Source organism: Batrachochytrium dendrobatidis (genome assembly GCF_000203795.2).
Source record: "Batrachochytrium dendrobatidis JAM81 unplaced genomic scaffold BATDEscaffold_7, whole genome shotgun sequence".
NCBI lineage: Eukaryota > Fungi > Chytridiomycota > Chytridiomycetes > Rhizophydiales > Batrachochytrium > Batrachochytrium dendrobatidis.
This window is the reverse complement of record NW_006281105.1, coordinates 765611-789249: the sequence shown is the minus strand read 5'-3', so window position 1 is coordinate 789249 and position 23639 is coordinate 765611. Positions and strand designations below refer to the sequence as shown.

General features: G+C 38.5%; 9 protein-coding genes across 9 annotated transcripts; 4 read left to right on the top strand and 5 right to left on the bottom strand.

Moving 5' to 3' along the window:
• Positions 1-1154: 1154 nt before the first annotated feature.
• On the top strand, positions 1155-2507 carry BATDEDRAFT_89140 (uncharacterized protein). The gene is made up of 3 exons (XM_006679671.1): positions 1155-1313; positions 1377-1479; positions 1570-2507. Exons 1-3 carry the CDS (start codon positions 1226-1228, stop codon positions 2375-2377), a joined length of 999 nt encoding a protein of 332 aa, XP_006679734.1. The 5' UTR covers positions 1155-1225; the 3' UTR covers positions 2378-2507.
• A 29-nt stretch (positions 2508-2536) lies between these two features.
• BATDEDRAFT_37044 (uncharacterized protein) lies at positions 2537-3043 on the bottom strand. Its single transcript, XM_006679540.1, has one exon. The coding sequence runs from the start codon at positions 3036-3038 to the stop codon at positions 2661-2663; it is 378 nt and encodes a 125-aa protein (XP_006679603.1). The 5' UTR covers positions 3039-3043; the 3' UTR covers positions 2537-2660.
• Positions 3044-5610: 2567 nt separating this feature from the next.
• Positions 5611-6271, bottom strand: BATDEDRAFT_12061 (uncharacterized protein; the record flags this gene model as incomplete). Its single annotated transcript, XM_006679305.1, has 3 exons — positions 5611-5738; positions 5846-5918; positions 5996-6271. Coding segments are annotated over 3 exons (477 nt in total), but the record flags the coding sequence as incomplete, so codon positions are not given.
• Positions 6272-8195: 1924 nt separating this feature from the next.
• BATDEDRAFT_89137 (uncharacterized protein) lies at positions 8196-9103 on the bottom strand (the record flags this gene model as incomplete). Its single annotated transcript, XM_006679601.1, has 4 exons — positions 8196-8398; positions 8493-8578; positions 8699-8741; positions 8814-9103. The coding sequence occupies 4 exons, from the start codon at positions 9101-9103 to the stop codon at positions 8308-8310; spliced, it is 510 nt and encodes a 169-aa protein (XP_006679664.1). The 3' UTR covers positions 8196-8307.
• Positions 9104-9963: 860 nt separating this feature from the next.
• On the top strand, positions 9964-13730 carry BATDEDRAFT_16853 (uncharacterized protein). Its single transcript, XM_006679323.1, has 9 exons — positions 9964-10496; positions 10708-10803; positions 10883-10934; positions 11039-11293; positions 11388-11562; positions 11671-12072; positions 12170-12445; positions 12540-12639; positions 13090-13730. The coding sequence occupies exons 1-9, from the start codon at positions 9989-9991 to the stop codon at positions 13632-13634; spliced, it is 2409 nt and encodes an 802-aa protein (XP_006679386.1). The 5' UTR covers positions 9964-9988; the 3' UTR covers positions 13635-13730.
• A 1046-nt stretch (positions 13731-14776) lies between these two features.
• On the top strand, positions 14777-16652 carry BATDEDRAFT_25497 (uncharacterized protein; the record flags this gene model as incomplete). The annotated part of the gene is made up of 8 exons (XM_006679405.1): positions 14777-14803; positions 15205-15433; positions 15516-15590; positions 15672-15745; positions 15883-15991; positions 16098-16171; positions 16306-16401; positions 16485-16652. 8 exons carry the CDS (start codon positions 14777-14779, stop codon positions 16650-16652), a joined length of 852 nt encoding a protein of 283 aa, XP_006679468.1.
• Positions 16653-16956: 304 nt separating this feature from the next.
• Positions 16957-19455, bottom strand: BATDEDRAFT_25496 (uncharacterized protein; the record flags this gene model as incomplete). The annotated part of the gene is made up of 7 exons (XM_006679404.1): positions 16957-17381; positions 17484-17618; positions 17751-17951; positions 18105-18228; positions 18401-18523; positions 18668-18749; positions 19310-19455. 7 exons carry the CDS (start codon positions 19453-19455, stop codon positions 16957-16959), a joined length of 1236 nt encoding a protein of 411 aa, XP_006679467.1.
• Positions 19456-19598: 143 nt separating this feature from the next.
• Positions 19599-21776, top strand: BATDEDRAFT_12006 (Hsp90 cochaperone SHQ1; the record flags this gene model as incomplete). Its single annotated transcript, XM_006679296.1, has 8 exons — positions 19599-19673; positions 19787-19854; positions 19934-20214; positions 20342-20416; positions 20564-20723; positions 20844-21040; positions 21128-21282; positions 21369-21776. The coding sequence occupies 8 exons, from the start codon at positions 19599-19601 to the stop codon at positions 21774-21776; spliced, it is 1419 nt and encodes a 472-aa protein (XP_006679359.1).
• A 112-nt stretch (positions 21777-21888) lies between these two features.
• On the bottom strand, positions 21889-23322 carry BATDEDRAFT_12037 (uncharacterized protein; the record flags this gene model as incomplete). Its single annotated transcript, XM_006679301.1, has 2 exons — positions 21889-22674; positions 23041-23322. Coding segments are annotated over 2 exons (1068 nt in total), but the record flags the coding sequence as incomplete, so codon positions are not given.
• Positions 23323-23639: the final 317 nt, after the last annotated feature.

The window sequence follows — 23639 nt, the reverse complement described above, 5'->3', positions numbered from 1 at the left end:
AATGGTCAACAAAAGCAAAGTCCTGTACAGTCAAAAAATAAACTTTACATACCAGCAAAAATTGCTGGAGCACTTTCAAATCCATTCATCTCTGCCCATTTCACAACATCAGCGACAGTCCATTGAAGAGGAGGAGTTTTGCTTGGTAGATTTAACAAGTATGAATCCTCCTGTTGGACTTGCTGACGATTGGAGTAATAATGGTCAACATCTCTATTAGTGGCACCGCTTTCCACATTGCCTTGCGTATGATTTAAAGAAGAGTAAATAGATGCAGTACTTTCTGAGATGGGAGATTGAATAGTGGCAACGGAGATATCAGTATTAAGAGTAATGGGTGATGTGTGTGTTGCCGAACGTGAAAGTTGTGGGGTTTTAGTTTGATGGTCAGAAGTAGGCGAATCTACCGAGTTTTTCAAACCCACAATATGAAGCTGATCCATATGATCATTAATGCTTTTAAAAAGTGAATTGGAATCATCCGTGTCATAAGCTGCAGTCTGAAGCTTTCCAATAGCCGTGGAAGTCATTGCAGGTGTAGTATGAGTAGCAACAGGCGAGTTATGTGCAGAAGTAGTGGCAGCAACTTGAGCGTCTTGAATGGAAGATTGATTTGAAGCAGCGATGGAACCAGCAGAAAGAGCAGCTCTAACATGTGGCAACGCGGAAATATCAATGCCAGCAATATTTTCAAAGGTAATAAAGCTACAGGGAAATAAACCAGAAAAGCCTCTCATATTAAGACCCTAATCACAGGTCAAAGACATTAGAAATAGAACTGGTCGGCAGCAATAGTAATCGTAGAGTACCTTCCACCAGCCATCATTGTATCCCTCGTCCTTTTGAACAACAACAACTGGTTCACCAATAGCAAATGAAATCTCATCGTCTATCTCCTATTACAATCAAGCATCAGTAACTAGTGTAAATGACAAATCAAATTCATCGGCAACTTACAGCCTTGAATGTGTGCCTTCCAAAAACTACAAATGGTGGAATAGGAAGACTTGTCGAGCGAAAAGTTATCATGTCGAGTTTGGTGAAATGGAATTTGCTTTCGTGTCAAATTATAAAACAAATCAAGTGATTTTCACGTGATTATTGTTTAAATCAAATCGACTCGTTGCAAACTTGCCTCATGCCGAGTCTGTTGAATCTTGCTCGGTTCATCCGGTATCGTCATACACTTCATACCAGATCTTATCACAAATATCCTATAGCATCAATGGATTTATCTTGCGGCTTTTTTCATGTTATACCTGTCCCTTGTTTAAAAGACAATTACGCTTACCTGATTGCCGACTCTGATCAAGGTCATTTCTCACATCTATATCTTTAGTTTGCCCATCTAACCCTTGTCTTGTATTACTTTATAGGAACTGCAATCATTATTGATCCCTCTGATTCAAACACTGTTTTAAATGTATTACAAGAAAAATCGCTTAAGCCTATTGCCATTCTCAATACTCACCACCACTGGTATGTGTTGCTTTATTGTATAGCTAGTATCTCCATATTACATTTAAACCGACATGGCTTCATATTAAACTCCTTTTAAAATATTACTAGGGATCATACTGCCGGAAATACTGGATTAGTTCAGCATTATCCCGGTTTATCCGTATATGGGAGTAGTACTGATTTTTACGGTAGCAATAGCAGTTACGCTCGTCATACTACCCATTTTGTAGATGATGGTCATGTACTGCAACTTGGACGTGCTACTCTAAAAGTGATCGAGACTCCATGCCACACTAGAGGAAGCGTTCTTTTCCTTCTTGACTTGATCAAGTCTTTACCTTTTAATATTCCAGAATCTCAAAAAAAAGCGTCTGCTATTCCGTCAAGCTGGGATCCAAATGCTCCTTGCGTGTTTACCGGTGATACGTTTATGACTGCTGGTTGTGGTAGATTCTTTGAAGCTAAAAGTCCTTACGACATGAATCTCATTTCCACCAAAACACTCGGTCTTATTCCCAAAAATGCCAATATTTTTCCAGGCCATGAATATGCTATATCCAATCTTACTTTTGCATCCACAATGGAACCTACCAATATGGCTATTCAAAGCAAACTCAGTCAGGCTAAGCAAGCTCGGGAATTAAATATTCCGCTTGTGCCAACCTCGTGGACTGAAGAGTGCTCGTATAATCCGTATCTTCGACTAGATTCCAAACATCGTAGTAAAGAGCTGTGGGATACCATATTGTCTAAAGCAGAATCAGTGTGCTTACCTAGATCTAATCGCACTATTTTAGACGCCATAAAGCCCGATGTACTACAACACTGTGCTGGTCTAGGGCTTAGTGGTGACATTGTAGATGAAGTGGTCGCAATGGGTTGTCTGCGTGCACTCAAGGATCAATTTGCACAATAGACAGCACGAGCAAATTAAACCTGCATTGGGTCAAACTATAGTCGTATTCACGTAAAATGGAACACTCTTGCAGTGATTGCCTTTTCTGCTTTGAAATAAATCCATCAAACAAATTGTTTAGTAAATTGATATGAATTGATCTAATTGTGTCATGATACTAGTTGTTTATTGTGCACTTTGACATTCTTACTAGTGTTTCATTTTACGTGAATATGGCTGTAGCCAACAAGATACGCAACTGCTTGGGTTCAAGATATGAATAGGAATAATGGGTTCAAGAGTATCAACCCACAACGCCAGATTTCATTTCTCTTAATCCAACCCACTCATTTTCACAATCCCTGCTTGATCTGCTAGATTTTAAAAATGGTATTCCCCTCGAGGCTTGCTCCAATACCAGCTCACGATCTACATCGGCCAATTTTTTCCTCAATTCACCCCTCAAATTATCCTCAACACTTTGTTGCATATCAGGAGACAAGACATGTCCAAATAGAGGTGTCCATTCAAAAAGAACACGCAGAGGAGCCGATGCAAGAGAATGGGCTGCTCCAGCCTGTGTGCTCATTGGCATGATCTTAACTCGAGTTGTAGAGGAAGACGCCGACCACAATGGATCAGTCATAATAGATTGACTGCCGAAATTGCTATGAGCAGACATGCACCCAGTGCCATTTCTCATCTCGTCCATGGATGTAGGTCGTAAAGGCGGGTTGGATGAATGGGACGACGTAGGTGACATGGACATGGGAAATGAAGAAGACGAGCAAGCCTGCATATACAGAGATGGCGATGATATTGGCGAGACAGACATTGCAGAGTACGGGTATACGCTTCCACCATGTGCATTACTCTTGAGTCGAGAAAGCGAGTGCGATGCATGTGGTGCTGGTGGTGGGTACATGGTGCCTTTTTCATTGCAGATAGGCAGCACCACGCCATTCACAAACGTATCCTCCAGATTTCCCAAGATCTGCTTGACATCCATATCAATCTGTGATAATAACTCGGATGCTGTGGGGGGATGATGGGTATGTAAATTAGGATGCAGTGATCCAGAAGTCGACGAAGACACGGAATGGGTGCGACCACTAGAATCAGATCTATAGTTGGATGTAGTCAGCGTGGCGGGTCGAAAGTCAGCCGAAATAGAGCCTGGTCGACGAGAGTAAAGGTCAATGTATGAATCATCCAAAGATGGAGGACGATAAGACAGTGAGCTAGACGCAGATGCAGCGCTTTTAGGCGATCTCCCATCTTGCTGATGGCATGATTCGGATAAAGAAATAGGGATTTCAAGATAACGCCTTAGATGAATAGAATCATTTGTCCACATGCGATTGTGCCGTTTGATATCAGCAGCCTAATCCAGCGCATATATTATTAGTAAATAACTCGGTACAAATCTTTCATTTTCAGAGTAAACAAGCCATTTCAATGCTGGAATAGCTCCGCCAATCCAATGCGGCATAGAGCTGATTGCATTGAAGGATTGCTGATGCCAAGCAGTGACCAGAGCTGATGCTTTCAGCAAACCCAAGCGGATAGATGGTCATCACACAGCCTATTGCATATTTTATCCCCTCGAAAGGATTTACAGCAATTTCAAAGAATACCGAATTCACATCAATGCAACAATTTACCTTGACTCCATACATGACACAAATCCCCGCCAATGTGTCACTAGTTGTCACATAATGAACCAAAACTGGGCGTTCGGGAGTAGAAGCATTGGAAGACTGAAGTGTCTGCGGTAAAGTAGATGGTGTAGACAATGGCGATTTTCCCTGGTGGTCTAGTTTGATAGAAAAGGCAGAAATAGAATGTGGAGGTGACTGAAAGCTTGTTTTTGAGCCATTGCTCTGTGTTAAAGCTGCGCGAGCTGCAGACGATACAGAAGCCATAGTTGTCGAAGTTTCGACCAGTTGATGTTGATACTGCGATTGGTTGGTATGGTGGTCAATATTAGGCAGCACTAGTATTAGAGGATGATCGTTTGTGGGAGTAGCGGGGATAGCCATGCTGAACAGTTTTCTCAACCTGTGAATTGATAAGATCGATTGGTGGAGTTAGTAAACAAGTTCAAGAATAGCAGCTATAAATATAGCAATAAGCAAAAACGGTTGGACTAGGAATCACTGCATTTGAGCTTAACCTTTGAAAAAGGAATACTGCAAATTGCAATGTCAATGGAAAATAAAGTAGTCCAAGACTTGGATGAATAGCTAGCCAAGTTGCAAAGATTATCGTTTAAAAGTTGATGGTTAGCAACTACATCACCAACTTCAGCCCACTATCGTCAGATATATGCACGTGGGCCAAATTCAAGGCTTGGTCAAGCAGTGGGTTGGCAACTGCATTGGGTGGAGTGGATAGTGCGCCTCAGTATGGCATCCATGCAAAGGTACCCAACTCACCGTCTCTATGGATGTAAGAAGTGTATATCCAATGTGTTTAGCGCAACTTTTCCAAGACCCAGCTTAAAGTTGAGTTTATTAAAACAAAGAATGGAATCTAGCTGAAATAAAAGTTTCCAGCTTGAAAAGTTTAATTCTCGACTGCTTATGACCGTTATGCTAGCCACTCGCTTCTCATGCTGGAAAATACAGGGTGGTTTATACAGGGCTGTGGCGCAAAATGGCAATAAGGTGAGTATGGCCAAAGGGTTGGGTAAGCGGCTACTCATGTTTAAACAGTACTAGTATATTCCAAGGGCTGTCTGCACAAGAATTCGTTCCCAAGAACACATGAAGATGTTGACTCGACCGTGTAGTCGCCTCAGTCGGCAAATACACTATTCACAAACACTATTGTTGTGCTCCCATCACCCAGGGTGAAGTTTGAGAAAACTAAACTACTCCATCTCGCCCTTTAGATGTTGGACTGATCTTTGTCAAAGTACAAAGGGTCACCAGTCGCAAAAACGGTTTACGTGCCGTCTGAGAAGCTCGACGGTCAACACCACTATATTGGATTAAGATTTCATGCCCATTCTCATTAGCTCTAAAAAGCTGAATTACTGCATATAACTGTGCTATACTGCTTGCATTCTATTTATGCACCTCCCGCAATCACCAGTTATGGCTTAAACATTTATCTAAAGTTTATTATAGATGCAGTTTATCAAATATCTTTTTCGTGTCTTCAAATACTTTGTCAATGGGCTGGAGACATGACACCTAGAGAAAAATAATTCAGTTTAAATTAAATTCAATGAGTATATCCCGAAAGTGCTACTCTACCTTTTGAACTTTTCCGAGAGCTGCATAATACTCAATCACAGGGTAGCTTGTTTCATGGAAAATCTGGAATCGTTTCTTAATTGATTCAAGATTATCATCGACACGCCCACTCGTCTCGCCTATATAACATCGGTTTAGAAATATGGTTAAAAACAATCCCAAACAATATGCAGATTCGCAAAGTATAACCAACTCATAAATTTGATTCTATGAGACTGACACGAACCTCGCTTAAGCAAACGCTTGAGCATTTCTTCCTCTGGGCATTCAAAATACATGACCAGCTTACTCTTGCAAACCTAAACCCAATTTCATCGAGTAACAATAAAAATCAATCGGTTGTTCAACTTATAGTTCAAACACTTGATATAACTACCATTTCTTCAAACTTGAGTGCTTGATCCATTTTTCTTGGGAATCCATCAATAAGAAACCGTTTACTACCGCTTTGCTTCATAGCAGCATGAAGTAAAGCAATAGTTATCTCCATAGGCACAATCTGTCCTTCCTTGATATAGCGATTGATCAATTCGCCATAGGGAGAATCTTGACGGTTCCGCTCATCACGCAAAATATCACCTGCAGAGAGATGAACATAACCAAACTCTTTGACAAGTTTTGCGCACTGTGTGCCTTTTCCAGCTCCTGGACCTAACAGTTTATTATATGTTGATCAAATATACAAGTTTGAATGAGATGACTGATACTGGTTGGCAATCCATCCAATTCGCGTCGAGGGTTGGTAAGTTTGACCGAGTAGATCTCATGAATCCATCCAAAACACAACATCAGTGCAAGTAGTAGTCACATGGAGCACATTTTAGTATATTACCTCCAAGAACAAACACAACAGCAGTGTCAACGGCAAGTGGTTCAAGAACAGGAATTGTTAGTTCTGGTTCATTGGCATTCCCTTTGAGTGGTTGTGACTGATGGACATTGCCATGATCAGTAACAAGATCCTGCTTTCTAGGAGAATGAGCTTGATAGTAGTAATATGCAGCAGATGCAACACCTGCTGCAGCCAAAAGTGCAATGGGGACGGGTGAAGAGTAAGAAGAGTAAGAAGACTTTTGTTGATTGTCTGAACCTCCTTTTGCTCCATCTCCATTAGAAAAATACAAGGCAGATGTTTTATGAACTATTCGATACTGGTGTGCCGGACTATTGACAGTAGTGATCCGACAAAGTGTTTTGCGAGCTATGGATACGAACATGGTGTATTGGATGACCAAACTGCGTTGTATTCACGTAAAATGGAACACTAAATAATGGAGTTGAAATCCATAAAAAAACAGCCAGTCTTGTCAAACGATAATTCATATTAGATTTACTCGACAATATTGTATTCTTTAAAGTTGGCTGGTCTTGGTGCTCATTTTTGTATAAAAATACTGACAAATGTTGAATCTTCAACTCCTTTCATTACAAATATTGACTGATTGACACAAAAACAACTGCTGCATTCTTTCAGACTAGAACGCAAACGTATTTGTGATTAAAATACAGAGTAGAGTGTGATTAAAAATAGTCGAGCCCAATATCTGGGTTGTAATGAATCTGATTGTGTAATGTATAGTCATGTAAAAACATAATCTCGATCAAAACTGGGTTGACTGTACTACATGATAAGTGTTGTGTTTGCTAAATTGAGGTTGTACCAAGTCGGTGCATAGCAGGAAAGTACAATGATATTTAATGATTGTATATTGCAAACCAAAAGGCAATCATTACAAAATATAATACTTTATTTTACGTGAATACGACTACAAGTGTAATTTTCAGGTCTGATTGGCATTGCTTCAGTCTTGAAATATTTGTATTGAATTCTGGTCTGATATAAAAATAGATTTTTGCTAGTATAATGATATTGAAATATCAATACAAAAATGCATTGTCTAGATAATGTAAAAAGTTGAAGAAAACTAAGAAACGATCCCGGTGGGGGTCGAACCCACGATCTTCTGATTAGAAGTCAGACGCCGTATCCACTAGGCCACGGGACCGTGTGATTATTCAAATTTCAATATTATTATATTATTTTCAAAACAAAATTATTATATTTTCAGTTGTACTTTTGTAAAATCAAATACTGAACAGCCAATTTCATAGTGATTGATGCCAAATCCATTAAACAGGATTTTTATATAAACTTTTTGACATATTCCATCAGTTTTTTTCTTGGTGACTAGCATAGAAGCAACTGTTGCACTTTCGAGACGCACTTGAAAAACTAGAGCGCGAACGGATCTACAATATCAAGATACAACAAAAGTCGAGTTTGAAAAAAAGCAGTTGAGCCAAACATGTGGACTGCAATGGGTGAATCTGATGATCGTACAATGTATGAATATATCAAAAGAGAATAACCCCAGTTCAAATTATAGTTTGTAAACATCATATGATGGATGTAAATTTCAGGGTTGTTCTGTATTCTGCAAGTCAATTCTTTACAGCGATTGTATATATAACCCCAGACCTTCATGCTTGATTGTATCTTTATCCTAAAGCTACTAAGCCATAGTTATACCTGATTGTTTTCAAGATTTATCGGATTTCACGGCTCCAATTCAACATATTATCAATATGCGCCATTTATTTTAGTCATAGCATAATTGGCTAAACCATTAAGCTTGGTTCAGACAAAACAGATGCAAGAAAATCAAATCTGCTTAAAGTAGTAGTTTGTTATTCAGCATCTACCCACGTAGATGCAAGTGGACCAAAATATGGTACTTGGTATCGAGCCAACGTGTCGGAATTAACATATGCTTGATATCTGCAGGTAAATAATGTCAGTCAAAGTTGTCAAGGATCATCTGTTTACATGCAAATGTATATTTCAGAACGAGGAATCACAGCAGTCTACGCACCCTAGCCATAGAGCTAATGTGATTTCCAAGCCAAATATGAGCCACGCCATTGTGCTAGAAAACAGTCCCAAAAATGCATGAACAGCCTAGATTCAATTGAAATTGGACATCATTCAAGTGGATTAATAGAGCTGGATAGCATCTGAAAGTGTGCTCAACAGTGCAAAGGAATTCATGAGTTATATTCCACTTTAAGCATATATTACCATGATGGAAACAAAAACTAGTGCTGATTGCCAGGAATGGAATCTACAAAGTTCAAAAATATACATGAGCAATCTCATTCATGAATCCAAGGTGGTTTAAAAGTAATCAACATACCTGACATAATCATTCTTGGTTTCAAATATTAGAAACAGTATTCCAGTTACCGGCCCTAGAGCATAGGCAAGAGCAGCAGCAATATCAAGTCGGAGTGGCATCGAAGTTTCATACTTGTTCACTCGAACTGTGCCAGGAGGAGCACCTGAAGCTTGACCAGCGATAGAGTATGGAGATAAACCACTTCCGCTAGATAGATTTGCTCCACCTACTCCACTCGGTAAAGTTACATCGTTTTCAATATCATCGTCTGGAAGTCGCACTCCACCCTGGCCATAATGGTAAGACATTTGCTATGAATGCAAGTTTCTCTTGAAACTGGATAGTTGATCAATCTTGTCCAAAATGAGTTTGGTTTAGGCAAATACCCAATCTGATGAACTTTCCAACCAACTCTTAAAGCCTTCTGGTATCCCAGTGCACCATCCAAGGACCATCAATTGATCTTAACAACGCATTGATAGAATACGCATTTGCTTCTTGTATATTTCAAGACTGAAGCAATGCCAATCAGACCTGAAAATTACACTTGTAGCCGTATTCACGTAAAATAAAGTATTATATTTTGTAATGATTGCCTTTTGGTTTGCAATATACAATCATTAAATATCATTGTACTTTCCTGCTATGCACCGACTTGGTACAACCTCAATTTAGCAAACACAACACGTATCATGTAGTACAGTCAATCCAGTTTTGATTGAGATTCTGTTTTTACATGACTATACATTACACAATCAGATTCATTACAACCCAGATATTGGGCTCGACTATTTTTAGTCACACTCTACTCTGTATTTTAATCACAAATACGTTTGCGTTCTAGTCTGAAAGAATGCAGCAGTTGTTTTTGTGTCAATCAGTCAATATTTGTAATGAAAGGAGTTGAAGATTCAACATTTGTCAGTACTTTTATACAAAAATGAGCACCAAGATCAGCCAACTTTAAAGAATACAATATTGTCGAGTAAATCTAATATGAATTATCGTTTGACAAGACTGGCTGTTTTTTTATGGATTTCAACTCCATTATCTTACGTGAATACGGTTGTAAATAATATTGCCAATTCTTGTCAAGTTTCATAACCACCAAATTCTTTTCCTGATCCGTCCTAATAAATACCTATTCGACACCGACCTCGCTTATTCTGATTACTTCAGTTGCATAACTCACCATGGGAATTGCTCCTGTTCTCCATCCGGCTCAGTCGGATTTAGTTGACCCTTTGAAACCTCGTCATCCTCCCACTTTGTTAAACAACCAGCTTCAGGATCATGCTAGTGTGCCGACCGCAAACCCAACTAATTGCGGGTTTGCAGCTGGAGAGCGATTGGCCCCACTTGCAGCTGCAAATCCTACTGCTAATCATTCAGCTTCTGTTCCTAAATCTATATCTTCCTGTGCCCATGCCTGGTCTGGCAAGATACTCGTTGGAAAAACCAGTCTAATTGATGAGCATGGCAGAACACTGCTGGTTCGTGGAGTGAATATGTCTGGCAACTCTAAACTCCCTACCTTTCCTTTGGGATCCAACAGACATACTAGTGAGAATTTCTATGATCATCGCAACGTGTCATTTATAGGTCGTCCATTTCCACTTTGTGAAATTGAAGAGCATTTTGAAAGACTACATGCTTGGGGACTTACCTTTGCTCGATTGTTGGTTCCTTGGGAAGCACTTGGTGAGTTTATGAATGCACTAGTATTGCGTTGGCTTTACTACAGTACTGTTTACTTGGCATTTTTATCAGATGCAATCTGAAACCTCGATTTTTTGCATTGTTTGTGTTTGGAATGTAAATCGTGAACAGTCTCATTGATGGACAATCAAGCCACTAATCTTACCCACTATTTTTTTGATTGTATCATTTTGCCTCGCTTAATTCTATGTAGAGCATGCTGGACCTGGTATCTACGACGAAGAATATATCGACTTTTTAATCAAGCTGCTTCAACGCGCTCCAGAATATGGAATCAAGTGTTTTATTGGTAATTTTTTTTACTGTTATCGAATCATTGAAGCTTTTCACTTGGCCTAAACCGCACTTTTTTGAATCAATCACTTTAGATCCTCATCAAGATACATGGAGTCGCTATTCTGGTGGATCTGGTGCTCCTGGGTAAGGCCTTGTTTTAGTTTACTGGCATTTGGATAAAAACGTGGTTGCTGGATGCGTATATAATACTGATTGATTTTAAATATGATCCTATTTATTAAATATAGCTGGACATTTGAAGTTGCTGGTCTTGATCTCACAAAGTTTATTGCCTCGGGAGCTGTACATTATCATGATTTTACAACCGATGATGATAATGGAAAAATGATTTGGCCCACAAATTATATCAAACTTGCATCAGCTACCATGTTTACTCTTTTCTTTGGCGGAGACGAATTTGCTCCGAATCTAAAGTACCAGAACCAATCCCCTCAATCGTTTCTTCAAACCCATTTCTGCAACGCATATGCACATCTTGCCAAGTAATTTATTGAATTGTTTTAGCTATTTTGATTGCTTCAGTATGTTATGCTTTGATATCAGCAATAACGCCTTTATTGTGTATTTGAACATTAGGCGTTTTTTGGCTGCCGGTGTTGACTCTGTTGTTGGATTTGAGGTTATTAATGAGCCTCATCCTGGATATATTGGACTACATACTTTAGAGCATTTTGATCTTATGAAAGATTTACATCTTGCAAACACCCCAACACCACTACAATCTTTTGCTCTAGGAAGTGGCTATACCCAGGTTAGGAACTTTTGATTCTATTTTCACACCGGGTTTAATGCGCCAATTTAGTGATTGGTTTACTTTGAGCTTGCTATTTTTCTAATTGTTGGGTTGATTTGATTATAGTCGGTTGACTTTTTTGTAAAAAGTTGGCCTTGGCCTACTCGCAAATCAGGCACTAGAACGTTGAATATTGATAAGCAGTCTGCATGGCTTCCTGGTCGTAAATGCATTTGGAGAGATCATGGTGTTTGGGATATCGATACAAATGGGAACCCAGTTACAAAAAAAAAGCACTATTTCAGAACTCGTAGAGATGGCTCCCCGATTGACTTTAATGTTCATTGCTATAATCCATTTATCAAGAAATACTCCGAGACAATTCGTTCTGCCAATCCCAACATGACCATATTGTTTGAACCAATTCCAAATGAGGATCCTCCTGTTTTTATCAATGATTCGTCCAGCCTTTTAAAAAATACAATATATGCACCTCATTGGTACGATCTCAAGTCAGTCTTTAACAAAGTATGTCTTTATTTTTGAATCATACTCTTTAATTCATACAGCTTGGTGATGTGTTGTATAGATAGCCATGTTTGCTAACGGGTTCTAAACTGTCTAGTCGTTTAATGGATTGATTACCCATGATGTGCAAAGTCTAAGTCGTGGCACAAAAAATGTGCTGCAAGCAAGCTATTTTGGTATGGGAGGTGCAAATCGTAATTATCGAACCCAAATCTCCAATATTGTACGGTCTGGAAATGAGCGTGTTGGACCCAAGCCATGTCTTATTGGCGAGTGTGGTATTCCCATGGACATTAATGAAAAAGCGGCTTTTGAAACGGGCGACTATCAACATCACACTAATTTTCTTGATGCCGTCATTAATGCAATGGAGGTAAATCTATTTTGTGTGTTTTTAATGTTGGCTATTCATAGTTTTTGGTGAGCTATTGTTAATTATATAAGCATGGTTTATTGCCGTGGTATAGTCAAACTTGGTCAATTTTACGCTTTGGAATTATAATCCGCACAATGATAATGCATTTGGGGACCACTGGAACGGAGAAGATTTTTCCATATACTCCCGAAGTAATTCCAACCTGCCTTCGCGCCAACATTCTCCGACAGGATCTCGATCCATGAGTCGTCAGTCTAGTTTTTCGGATATTAAAAATAACATGCATGGTAAAGAGTTTCAGCTAGATTTAGATGCTCAGGCAAATGGACTTGTCTTTGATAAACCTGCAGCATGTGCCAACACAGCCCATATTCCCACAAATAGACAGGGTAAAGTTGAGCCAATTAGTGGACTTTTAGTTCCTAGTATCGATCATCGATTACGACCAATGGACAGAGTTGATCATGGCTCAAAAAATGATACCTCTGCGTTTGCTACGCCAGAAAGTATTTCGCAAGCAATGCATATCAAAATCACGCAAAGTGCTACTGCAGATATTGACTCGTCCATCAACGAGACATCGCAGCTGATTTCTCAGGTGGGAGATAAGTTTCGTCGAGCATCCCCCAATTCTGCAAGAGATGCAAGGCGTATGTCACTTACACCGCTCACACCTTTTGATATTACCGAGATTTGTTTCAATGATGTGGATGAATATGGACATGCTCATGCGGGAGGCCGTGCTCTTGATGCTGTTATTCGTCCTTATGCAGCAAAAATTGCTGGAACTCCCCTCAAAATGAGCTTTGATCTCAAAACACTTACTTTTGAGCTCTATTTTTCAACCCCCATTATCACTACTTTACCTCATAACATGACATCTACAACTTGTTTTATGACAGAGATCTATGTTCCAAATTTCCACTATGGCGGTCCAACACAACCAGACGTGTGCATTTCTGATGGAAAGTACTCTTACAGTCGGAAACGGCAAACTCTTTATTGGAAAATCAACCCACGGCAGTATATTGAGCCGTGGTTTGACGAAACACCATATGCATATTGGAAAATGCTATTCCCCGACGCATTGGATCATGCTATTTGTCAAGCTGGATCAGAAGTCAATATTCACTCTATTAGAATCACACCTGCTAAGCCACTCAGGTCAACTAAATCCTCTTCCTAATAGCAAATACTTTTGATATGGATGAGCGGTCTGATGAAAAGTAGGCTTTTTATTATCCGAATGAACGGAATTGGTCAAATAAAAAGGATACCCTTTAAAAGATTCCCGTATATATACCATGCATGCATTTTTGAATGAAGACCAACTACATCGTGATCAGAGATCTGCCTCGCTTGGTTACCACTGTAGCTGAAATAATGAACAGGAGAATCCTTGCAGTGCATTGAAAATGTGCTTCCATTCAGTATCGTAGAAAGCGTAATGTAATGGACTCTTTATGGCATTTATTCTACTGGTTCTTTCTGCAAGCTTGTTTTCATTGATGAAAATGAAACACTTACAAAATCATCATTTGAATGCTAAAGATTACGTCAAAAGTCTGACCTTGTTTACTATCTTGTCTAGTATGTGAGCAAATCTCAGCTGTCCTTGTACGACATCTGCTATGTCTTCAACATTCATCAATCGATAAAAGTTTTACTTGATAAGCAGCTCACTTGAGGGAACAATTATAATATTGAAATTGTAATCCTAGTCGACTACAAATATTTGAACATACTATAATCTGGTTTAGAAGAGTGGATGGACAATATTCAAGTATCAGCAAAGAGTGTACGAGTTTAATTATACGATTAAATAAGCCAGGCTATTATTGATAATGACAAACCTTGGTTCTTTTATAGTTTCCATCAGTTTGCTCCAATACAAGTAGCAAGACATCATTGTCCAAACTTGAACATGATTTCCTATGGCTTTTTACTATTTCATAGACTGGGATGGCGTTTATTTATTGGACAAACCTTTCAATAAAATCAAGAGCAGATTGCAAGTCGAGATTAATATATACCAAGACTGATTGATAGTGTCGGATTAAGTTTCTTGAAATATCATTCTGTATTTGATGATGTATCATTTCAACAATAGTTGATTTGATTCAGAAATCTAAATGTATCGAATAGTTTTTTCAAACAATGCCACATCGCGATTGTAAATGGGCCAAACATTCAAAAGCTCGTGTTTGACTGCAAACGTGTTTTACTCATGTATCTACCAACGACTACTCATTTGATTATATTCTAAAAACTGTTTGGTTTCAACTTGTATTTTCTGCAAATAACTACCATAATTAAATCAACCTCAATATGCGCGATAGAATGCTAGACCTCCAGGTTAGTTGCGTGCCTCGACTACTGGGAATGACATTCTAGTATGAAATATAGTTGATTTGATATACCTGATAAACTGCATTTTCTTGTTTATTCACTACATTGTGAAGAACGAGACTAGATATGAAAACTTGAACCCGCACAGTCAATATATGCTCTGATGCTAACCTATTGAAAATTTCTGATTTTGTATTGACAAAAACTACTTGGTTCAACTATTCATGCGGGTAATATTCGGACTTTTATATATTGCCACTGACTTGATTCTGCCACGGTCGAATTTTTATTGAATATATGCCGTGTAATTGGTGTTTCAACTTTATACTACGACTTGAACTTGTTGAAATAATTGTATCAACTTTTGGATACTATTGCATTCATTGAAAACTATACACTATTTATAGCCGGAAGGCGAGCCAGAAAAATGTGCTCTGGAAAAAAAGGAAAAGCCGCCCAAGAAATCCAAAAAACAAACTGAGCCCGAACAAGACACAACAGCCATAATGCAATCTTTTTTTGAAGAGCTAGCTCATGTCAAGGACAAAATTGCCATTGTCCGAACAAGTATCGAAGAAATTAAAAGTATCCACGATAAGGCTTTAAACAATGTTATTAGCGAGCAGCAAAGCACACGTATGTTGTCACTCTTGTTTTAGTTGTGTAACGTTTAAAAATAGTCGAATCTAATGCATTAGGCATGTGTGGGGTTGAATAGAAATTGCAAAGGAATTGGATGCTACGATGGATAAAACCAATCGAGCTTCTGGGGAAATTCGAAACAAATTGAAAGGTAGCACTGATTTTTGAAATGTTGCTCATGGATAGTATGCAAATCTAAAATGGATTCTAAATATGAAATTGATGACTGTAGCCATTGATGCCGAAAATAAAACCCTGCAAAAAAAGGATCCAGATAGCAACGATGTCAAGATCAGAATATCTCAGGTACATATAACCTTGCATCAAAAGTTTAACATGCATTCAAATATGGTTTCAATTTGAAAACTAACAAATTTATTTCAACTCAATCATTCAATTAAATTTGGATTATTGGCTGGCATATCAACACTAATATTTCTTAGCATGGGGTGTTGACTAGAAATTTTTTGGACGTTATGATGGATTACAAAAAGATCCAAGAGACATATCAAGATAAATACAAGGATCGTATGCATAGACAGTGTCTTGTTGGTACGCTAAATATTCATGCCAAACACTGCAATCAAATTTTAGTATTTACAAAAATATCTATTAACACCATGCCAAATGTATACAAATTCTAATTGTACTCAAATAGTCAAGCCCAATGCGACTAATCAAGAAATCGAGCAAATGATGGATGGTGACAAAAGCCAAATGTTTGCCAAACAGGTATTTTAAAAGATATTGTGGAGCAAGGCAGTTTGGACCTGTCGCTTCATTTATAAAATGTATCAGAAATTGAATGCATGAAGGATCCACTGCATAGATCTATATCACTTACTAAAATGGGGGTTGACTCGTAGATTGTAAATACCGGACAACGACAAGAAGCACGTAAAGCGTTGGAGGATATTCAAAGCAAGCACAAGGATGTGGTCAAGATTGAAAAGAGTATTTTGGTAAATATGCTTACTGCTGTTCAATAAATGATTGTTTGATGGTTTTAGCGTTTGGTGCGATTTTAATCATCATGGCAACATAGGAACTCCAACAATTGTTTATGGATATGGCTGTTCTGGTTGCCGCACAAGGTGAGGTCATTGATCAAATTGCTGTACATATCGACAACGCTGCAAATGATACCGAAGCAGGAGCACAAAGTTTGGCTCAAGCCACCAAACTTCAAAAGAAATCCAGAAAGGTAGTTTAAATTTGTTAATTGATGTGTTTTGTCAGAATCGCGAGTGGGTTTGGCTGCTGCTAATTTATTATAAATCAATTTTGGCTTTAGAAAATGTGCATCATTATTATTTTTATTATCATTGGCGTAGTGATTGTCGTCGCCGTTCCCTCGTTGCTCAGTAAGCCACACTTGTCTATATGCATTCATATTCAAAGTATACTTTTGCAATTAAAACACACAATTAACATTCAATTCATTGCAACTCTAATAGAGGGATTCAAATTCTTTTAAATCAAATTGTGGATACCTTTTAAAAAATAAAAATAAATCCTTATTTTCCCTTTTCATTTCGAGACCATTGCCTTCGCCTAGTATGTGAGTTGTGTTGACTATTACTACTCGAATGGGATGTACTGCCTTTAGAATATTGTGATGCACTATGTTGTCTTTGACTACTTTCGCCATAATTATCTCGCCGATAATCACGACTGCTGGACTGAGTCCCTGTATGCCCACTTGGTTTATCTTCAGTAAATTCAGCATTGCCAGATGAAGTTGAGTTTAGATTATGTGAAACTATATTGTCGTTGCTTCGCCTATCATATCTTCGATCTGAACCGTTGGTATCCATGTGTGTGCCATTATTTGATCCGCTGCCGTCATTCTTTGATGCTTCTCGATCTCCATTGCTACTGGTATCATTCCGTGCACGTTTCAAAACAGGTCCATCGGCATGTCGTAAAGCAGTATGCTGGCCTAAATTATCAATATAATTAATAGGCAAATTCTAAACTATGCATATTTCTTCAAGTCGTATTTAAGCAAAAATCAAAGTCATATCTTGACAACTCAGCTTACTTGAGTAGATTGGTTTAACGTGTAATGAACTTTGATCCATGTTTTTAACTTCAGATGAAATTTGGCGGTATCTTTCCTTCATCTCATCGGGTATTAGTGAAAACTGAAGCTCTTCAGAAATTGTGACAATGGCACCTAATCAAGATTACAATAAGTATATCTGGAAAAAAAGGTCTTGTCCAAAACAACACCAGACTAGAGTGAAATAGCAGATTCAAGTGATGCCTAAGAATGAGCATAAACAATTTCAACATTGACAATACATACCTTTAATTTCAGATAGCCTACAGTAAACTCTTCTAAGCCAGTCACTATCCAAGAGTGATGGCGATGGGGTTGTATTGTTTAATTTTCCAGCAATATATACTGCTGCCAAAGCAATAATGTGCGGAGGATACTGTATGCACACTGTGGTTGTGTAACTATCTCCCGCAACTCGCCATCCTTTTTGAGCTGTGTGCATTGTGCCTAATGGATTGAATTTTACAAATAATAAAGTGTTGAGCAATCAACCAAGGTTTTTCGAATCTTGGCGTATAGTTTACATGAATGCACTGCTAAATTCAAATGGATGAACTAAAAAAACTACAGTGGCAATAAAAATGTGCAAACCTCGCTCACCTACAAGCTTGTCATTAAAAGCTAGTACAAAATGATGAGCATGGCGAATACAAAGCTCAAATTGCATGTCCTCTAAAATCATACGCTCGTAGTTCATGACATGATCACGCACTTCATTCATGATCTACAATGCATATTAAAAACATGCCATGCCGGTTAGCTTCTATTTATAGAAATCCTGCCTGTAATTCACAAATAACATGATGATATATCCTAAAACAAACTAGTTTGGCAGGCCCACTTGAGATGCCCAGCTCAATACTACAAGAAAATCAATGCAAATTAGACAAGTATACCTTGCTATCCGGATCAATGACAGTTTCGTGAATGATGGAGTGAATCATTATATACAGATCTCGAAGTCGTTTAACAGTTTCTTCTGCTTTCATGGCCAATGACACACATGCTAGAATAACGTCCTAGTTGTTGGTGACAAAATAAAATACATTAAAAACTGCATAGTACATATAGCTAAATACTGTGGTTATGTTGATCAAATAAACCTGATGGGAATTAAAGTGTTATAATGCATTTTAAGATCAAAACGACAAAATCTGGCATACTTCTTGCTGATTATCTGAAATAGAGTATCGTGCAACGAATCGGTGATACATATACAGGGCTGTTGCACATGTGTAGTATGGACTGTTTATTTCAATTACAATAAAAGTCAAAGCAGGTTAGCCATTTCATTCTACAACAGTATTCACGTAAAATGAAACATTATATGGAGATGGCACAATGTATAGTAAACAGTCAATCTCATGAAATGGTTAATATTAGTTTACTGATTTTCCCCTGATGATTGGCATGGAAACAACTGTCGCATTCCTACAATCTCTGTCCTCTTGAACTAGAACGCGAGCGTATCTAAGAGTTTAGAGTACAGAAGTTTGAGCAGAGTTGGATTAAAAGTACCAAAACAGTCGAGCCCAATATCTGGACTGTAGTGAATGAATCTAATGATCGTACAATGTATGGTGTGCCAAAGTGGAAAAGGGATAGTCTCGGTTCAAAACTATAGTTTGTATTCTATGATGGTCGTTGTCAATTGAAAAAGCCGTCAATTTCTAGTAAGAAAGCGCAGCGAAATTCAACCATTTTCTACTCCAAAGCAGAACAAAGTCACTGCAAGATGAATACAAGTGTTTCATTTTACGTGAATATGGCAGTAAAAAGAATTGCAGTGAAAGTGTGCTCCTTACAGACCCATACGCTGGACCAGACGACGGATGATGCATGTGTTTGTACAGCGAATAAATCCATCGGTTTGAACATCAATTCCTCTTTTTTCCAATAGTTCCGCAAGCTCTTCTGGGCTATAGTAAAATGGAGATGGAGATGTTGTCATGTATACGAATGCAATGTGCAGTTCAATGTGCAAACGATTCGATTTCTTAAACTGCCATATAGTCACGTGTTGTAAAATCAAATATATTGTCACGTGATGATTGATTAGACTTGCAATTTGTGCCAATTTGCACACACCCACACATGCTTACTCCGAGGTTTACTGTTACGCAGACCAATGACTTTGTCGAATTGGTTTTGCAGTGTCCTTTTATAAAGGTAAAATTTATTTACAGCCAATCATTTATACTGTATTGTTTGAAGGAATACTGACCTACATTCATACTGCTTGAAATGTAATGTTCACTTTCAACTTTTTTAATTGGTGGCAGGCACAAGAAGTCGAGATTGATATTGATGGCTCAGAGTTCAAGTTTTTTGCTCATCCGTATTATCTAAGGTTTGATTGTGCTTTTATGTGCTGGATGGCTGTTTTGGTTTGAATTGACTTTTCAATCTTTATAAATCATTGGATTTAGATTGTCAATGCCTGGACGTTTGGTTGAAGATGGCAGGGAGCAATCCAAATACGATATTGACAAAGGAACAGTACTTCTCAAGATTCCAAAAGAACAGCCAGGCGTTTATTTCGAGGATTTGGATATGCTTACAAAACTTATGGGAATTAAACCAGAAAGCGAAAGATTGGCACATCCATTGATGTCTAATTTGGTACAAAAAAACAGTCCCAGTATTCAAACGATAAATCCCGTGTCATGTGCAAAAGCTCCTTATATCCAAGAGCAAGATGTCAAAGATGGTTTAATGGATCAGCAATCATGCGATATGGAGGAACATGGTAATACCAGTTTATCTCTACTTGGTGATGTGTTTGATACATATGTATATGTCTTTTTATGCTAATCTGAATAGCATATTTAATGTAGATGAAATCGAAATCGATTGGAGCTATCCACAGCAACTGCCCGAACCAATGGTGAGTCATAACACGAATATAGGCCGTTTATTGGTTTACTATAGGATTATCACTGGCTGAACTGCTGGAACTGGCAATCAAGCAATGTTCGTGTCATGCTCAGATCATATAGTTATAATTCTAATCGTCACTGTGATAATTTTGAAATGTTAGAACTTACTGGCTGGTGCAGCATATGGCTTCAATAATCAGTATAGTGGATTTGCCGCAAATATTGAGAATGTTGCCAACGAAATTTTAGATGTTGTTGACTTGGATCATTCAACACCTGAGTCAAGGAGAAAGAACAGAATTGATTCCGAAAATGCCAAATTTGACGAAGATTATTACATGTAAGAGCATGGATTTGTTGACAATGATAATAGCTGGTATGCAGTTATATGTAAAATCAGGTTTCATTAATGAAATGCATACATGTTTGGCGTGAATTTAATTTTTCCTTTTGACTACAGATCCGAGTTTTTGAGTCGAGACGAGTTTGTACATCTAATCAAATATCGACCTGCTTCATGGAAAGTTCTTAAAGAGATTCAGCAGAGTGGGGATAAGGAATCATCAGGCACAAGCGTGCCGACTGTCAAAACTCACGCTTTTTTAGAATTCACTGAGCTAGAGCAGAGCCAATTACGCAATCTTTCAAATCGTCAATGTAGGCAACACATTTTCTCATTATACACTTTTTTAAACCATCACATGTCAAAAACGTATGCTAAACTGTTTTTTCATGCCATGAAAGATTTAATTGACTCTGCAATGGAGCGATGCATTTATCTTGGACTAGTGGATATTATTTTTGGTTATTGTTTTAATTTGAGAACGACTGAAGGTGAAGATACAGTCGAGTCTGCTTGGACAATTTGCAAACTGAGTGGTACTTTATCTTGCTTTGATGTAGGTCAAATAAGTCTGAATTTGATTGATTTTTGGTCTACTTGACACAGCGACAATATTCATTTCTTTTGTTTGAAACCATGTAGGCATTTTTGAGTTTGTCTGAAGTAGTATCGTGTAGTTTGCGGAGATCCTTGGCATTTCCACTTAATCGTCATATAGATCTTACCAAAATAGTGTACGAAGATGTGGTGATTCTGCTTAAACTGGGACGTAGAGCTATTTTGAAAGCATTATTGCATATAAAGCGACTACTAGAGCATGACGAAGTTGCATTTGTTTTGGATCGTGTGTGGATTACTGATTATTGCGTCTGGATTCAACAGCAAGCAACTGATGTGCGATTGAAGTCTCTTGCCTCGGAACTTCATCGATTTAAAATCACGGCTGAATTAAGTATGTGGCCTCTCAAGGAGCTTGAGGAACTAGCTAGAGAAGATTATCAAATGCAGAGCCAAGCAGAAGCAAGCGAAACAGTCCAAACCTCAATTTAAAGAGTGTCGCTTATAAATGATTAGAATGATACATGCAGTAAAAGTTTATTTTTTAAAGCAATAAACTATATATTTGGTGTAAATGGCGAGGCTAGAGTTTTTACAAATACATTTATGGAATTGGCTTTTCATCAACGTTTTTTAAAGCGATCCGAGCAGCAATTCGAGAAGCAATCACTGCGTTTTTCTCTGCAGTTTTGACAGCAGACTTTGCAGCTTCTTTTCGATTAATCTCCTCGACTATTTTGCGCATCACACCAGTAAATGCACGAATATTTTTTTCATGTTTGGCAGAGATTGGCACAATCGGTATCTTGGTTTTGGATTTTAAAATAGCGAAATTTTGCTTTGAAATTTCTGATATATCTGCCTTGTTGGCAGCAATCAATGAAGGGCGATCCGTCATGTCTTTTTGAAATGCTTCAAGCTCATTTTGTAATGTGGCAAGATCGTCCCATGGAGCTTCGCCAGCTAGATCAATGACATATACAAGTAACTTTGTGCGTTCAATATGTCGTAAAAATCGATGGCCCAAGCCAAGATTGTCGTGAGCACCCTTGATAATTCCGGGGATATCTGCAATTGTCATGGTCCAAAAATCTTCAAAATCAATGGTTCCAACATAGGGGTTGAGAGTGGTGAATGGATAAGGTGCAATTTTTGGATGGGCATTAGATGTGGCTTTAAGCAACGTGCTCTTTCCTGCATTAGGAAGACCTACCAATCCTGCATCAGCCATAGTTTTTAACTCCAATTGCAAAACAATGGGCTCAACCCTGACTCCTCTCCCAGCAATACCAGGACCTGGAATTGTCGGGGTAACAAAATGCGTGTTTCCAAGACCGCCTGCACCACCTCGGACAACGAGCTTGCGTTCACCGTCTTCAAGCAGCTCAAACTCGATGGGGTTGGAAGGCATTGCTTGTTTGCTATTTTGAGGCAGACGCTGAAACAGCATTTGCATCCGATCCTCTTGTGGTACATAGTTTTCGCGAAACTTGAAATGCTCGCCAATAATCTTCATTTGTCGTCGAGTACGTGCTTCAGATCTAACTTCCAGCTGAGCAGCACGCTTGGCGCGAAATTGTGCAATAAGCTCTTCATCCAAGACTTCATCCAGATCGCCTTCCCTAATCTGTTCAGCAAAGCGCAAAGCAACCATATCTTCATCAAACTCGATTTTTTTAGTTGCCTCCCGTTCTGCTCGATCCTCTTCCTTTTCTTTTAGCAGCTGTGCAGTTCGAGCTTTAGACGAAGTATAAACTTCCTTGACAAGAGTGCCAACTGGAACAACAATATCTAAATCCTCCCCATCATGGCCATGCATTTGCTTTCCCATTCCAGCCGAACCACTACGAGCCATATACCGATTAAGAACATTGTTAAGAGAAGTGATGTTTTTGGATGCCGTTATATAAATATTCCCGCCACGACCGCCGTTTCCTCCAGCTGGAGGACCAATTGGACCATTAAGTCCTTTCAAAAAGGCTATCGTTCCATCACCTCCGTTTCCAGCACATACTTTGATATATTTAAAATCCACAAAAGGAGATCCCTAGCATATTGTGAGTTGGATATTCGTTAGAACGAAATCATCATAGTAATAATCAATTGAATTCCAGTAAAGCTAGAGATGAATATTGAGTCAAGACAATCTAGCTGCTGAAATAGTTTGATACTGGCTTATTAGTAATATTAAATGCCATGTTTGTTGATATCACCTTGCCAAGGAACTTGTGAACGGTGCTTTGTGTCGGTTTCTTTTCAACAGGCTCCAAAGATGATGTTTCTAATGGTTTGCTCTGTAATGCAATCGGTTGCTCTTGAACGAGTGGACTATTATTTTCTAATTCTTTTGCGTCA

Bases quoted from the DNA above. Each gene is read 5' to 3' on its own strand.
- BATDEDRAFT_89140 (XM_006679671.1), top strand. From the start codon at position 1,226: ATGGATTTATCTTGCGGCTTTTTTCATGTTATACCTGTCCCTTGTTTA. The intron at 1,314-1,376 runs GTCATTTCTCAC...ATTACTTTATAG, and splicing joins GATTGCCGACTCTGATCAAG to GAACTGCAATCATTATTGAT. The intron at 1,480-1,569 runs GTATGTGTTGCT...AAATATTACTAG, and splicing joins CTCAATACTCACCACCACTG to GGATCATACTGCCGGAAATA.
- BATDEDRAFT_37044 (XM_006679540.1), bottom strand. From the start codon at position 3,038: ATGTCTGCTCATAGCAATTTCGGCAGTCAATCTATTATGACTGATCCA.
- BATDEDRAFT_16853 (XM_006679323.1), top strand. From the start codon at position 9,989: ATGGGAATTGCTCCTGTTCTCCATCCGGCTCAGTCGGATTTAGTTGAC. The intron at 10,804-10,882 runs GTAATTTTTTTT...CAATCACTTTAG, and splicing joins TGGAATCAAGTGTTTTATTG to ATCCTCATCAAGATACATGG. The intron at 12,073-12,169 runs GTATGTCTTTAT...TAAACTGTCTAG, and splicing joins TCAAGTCAGTCTTTAACAAA to TCGTTTAATGGATTGATTAC.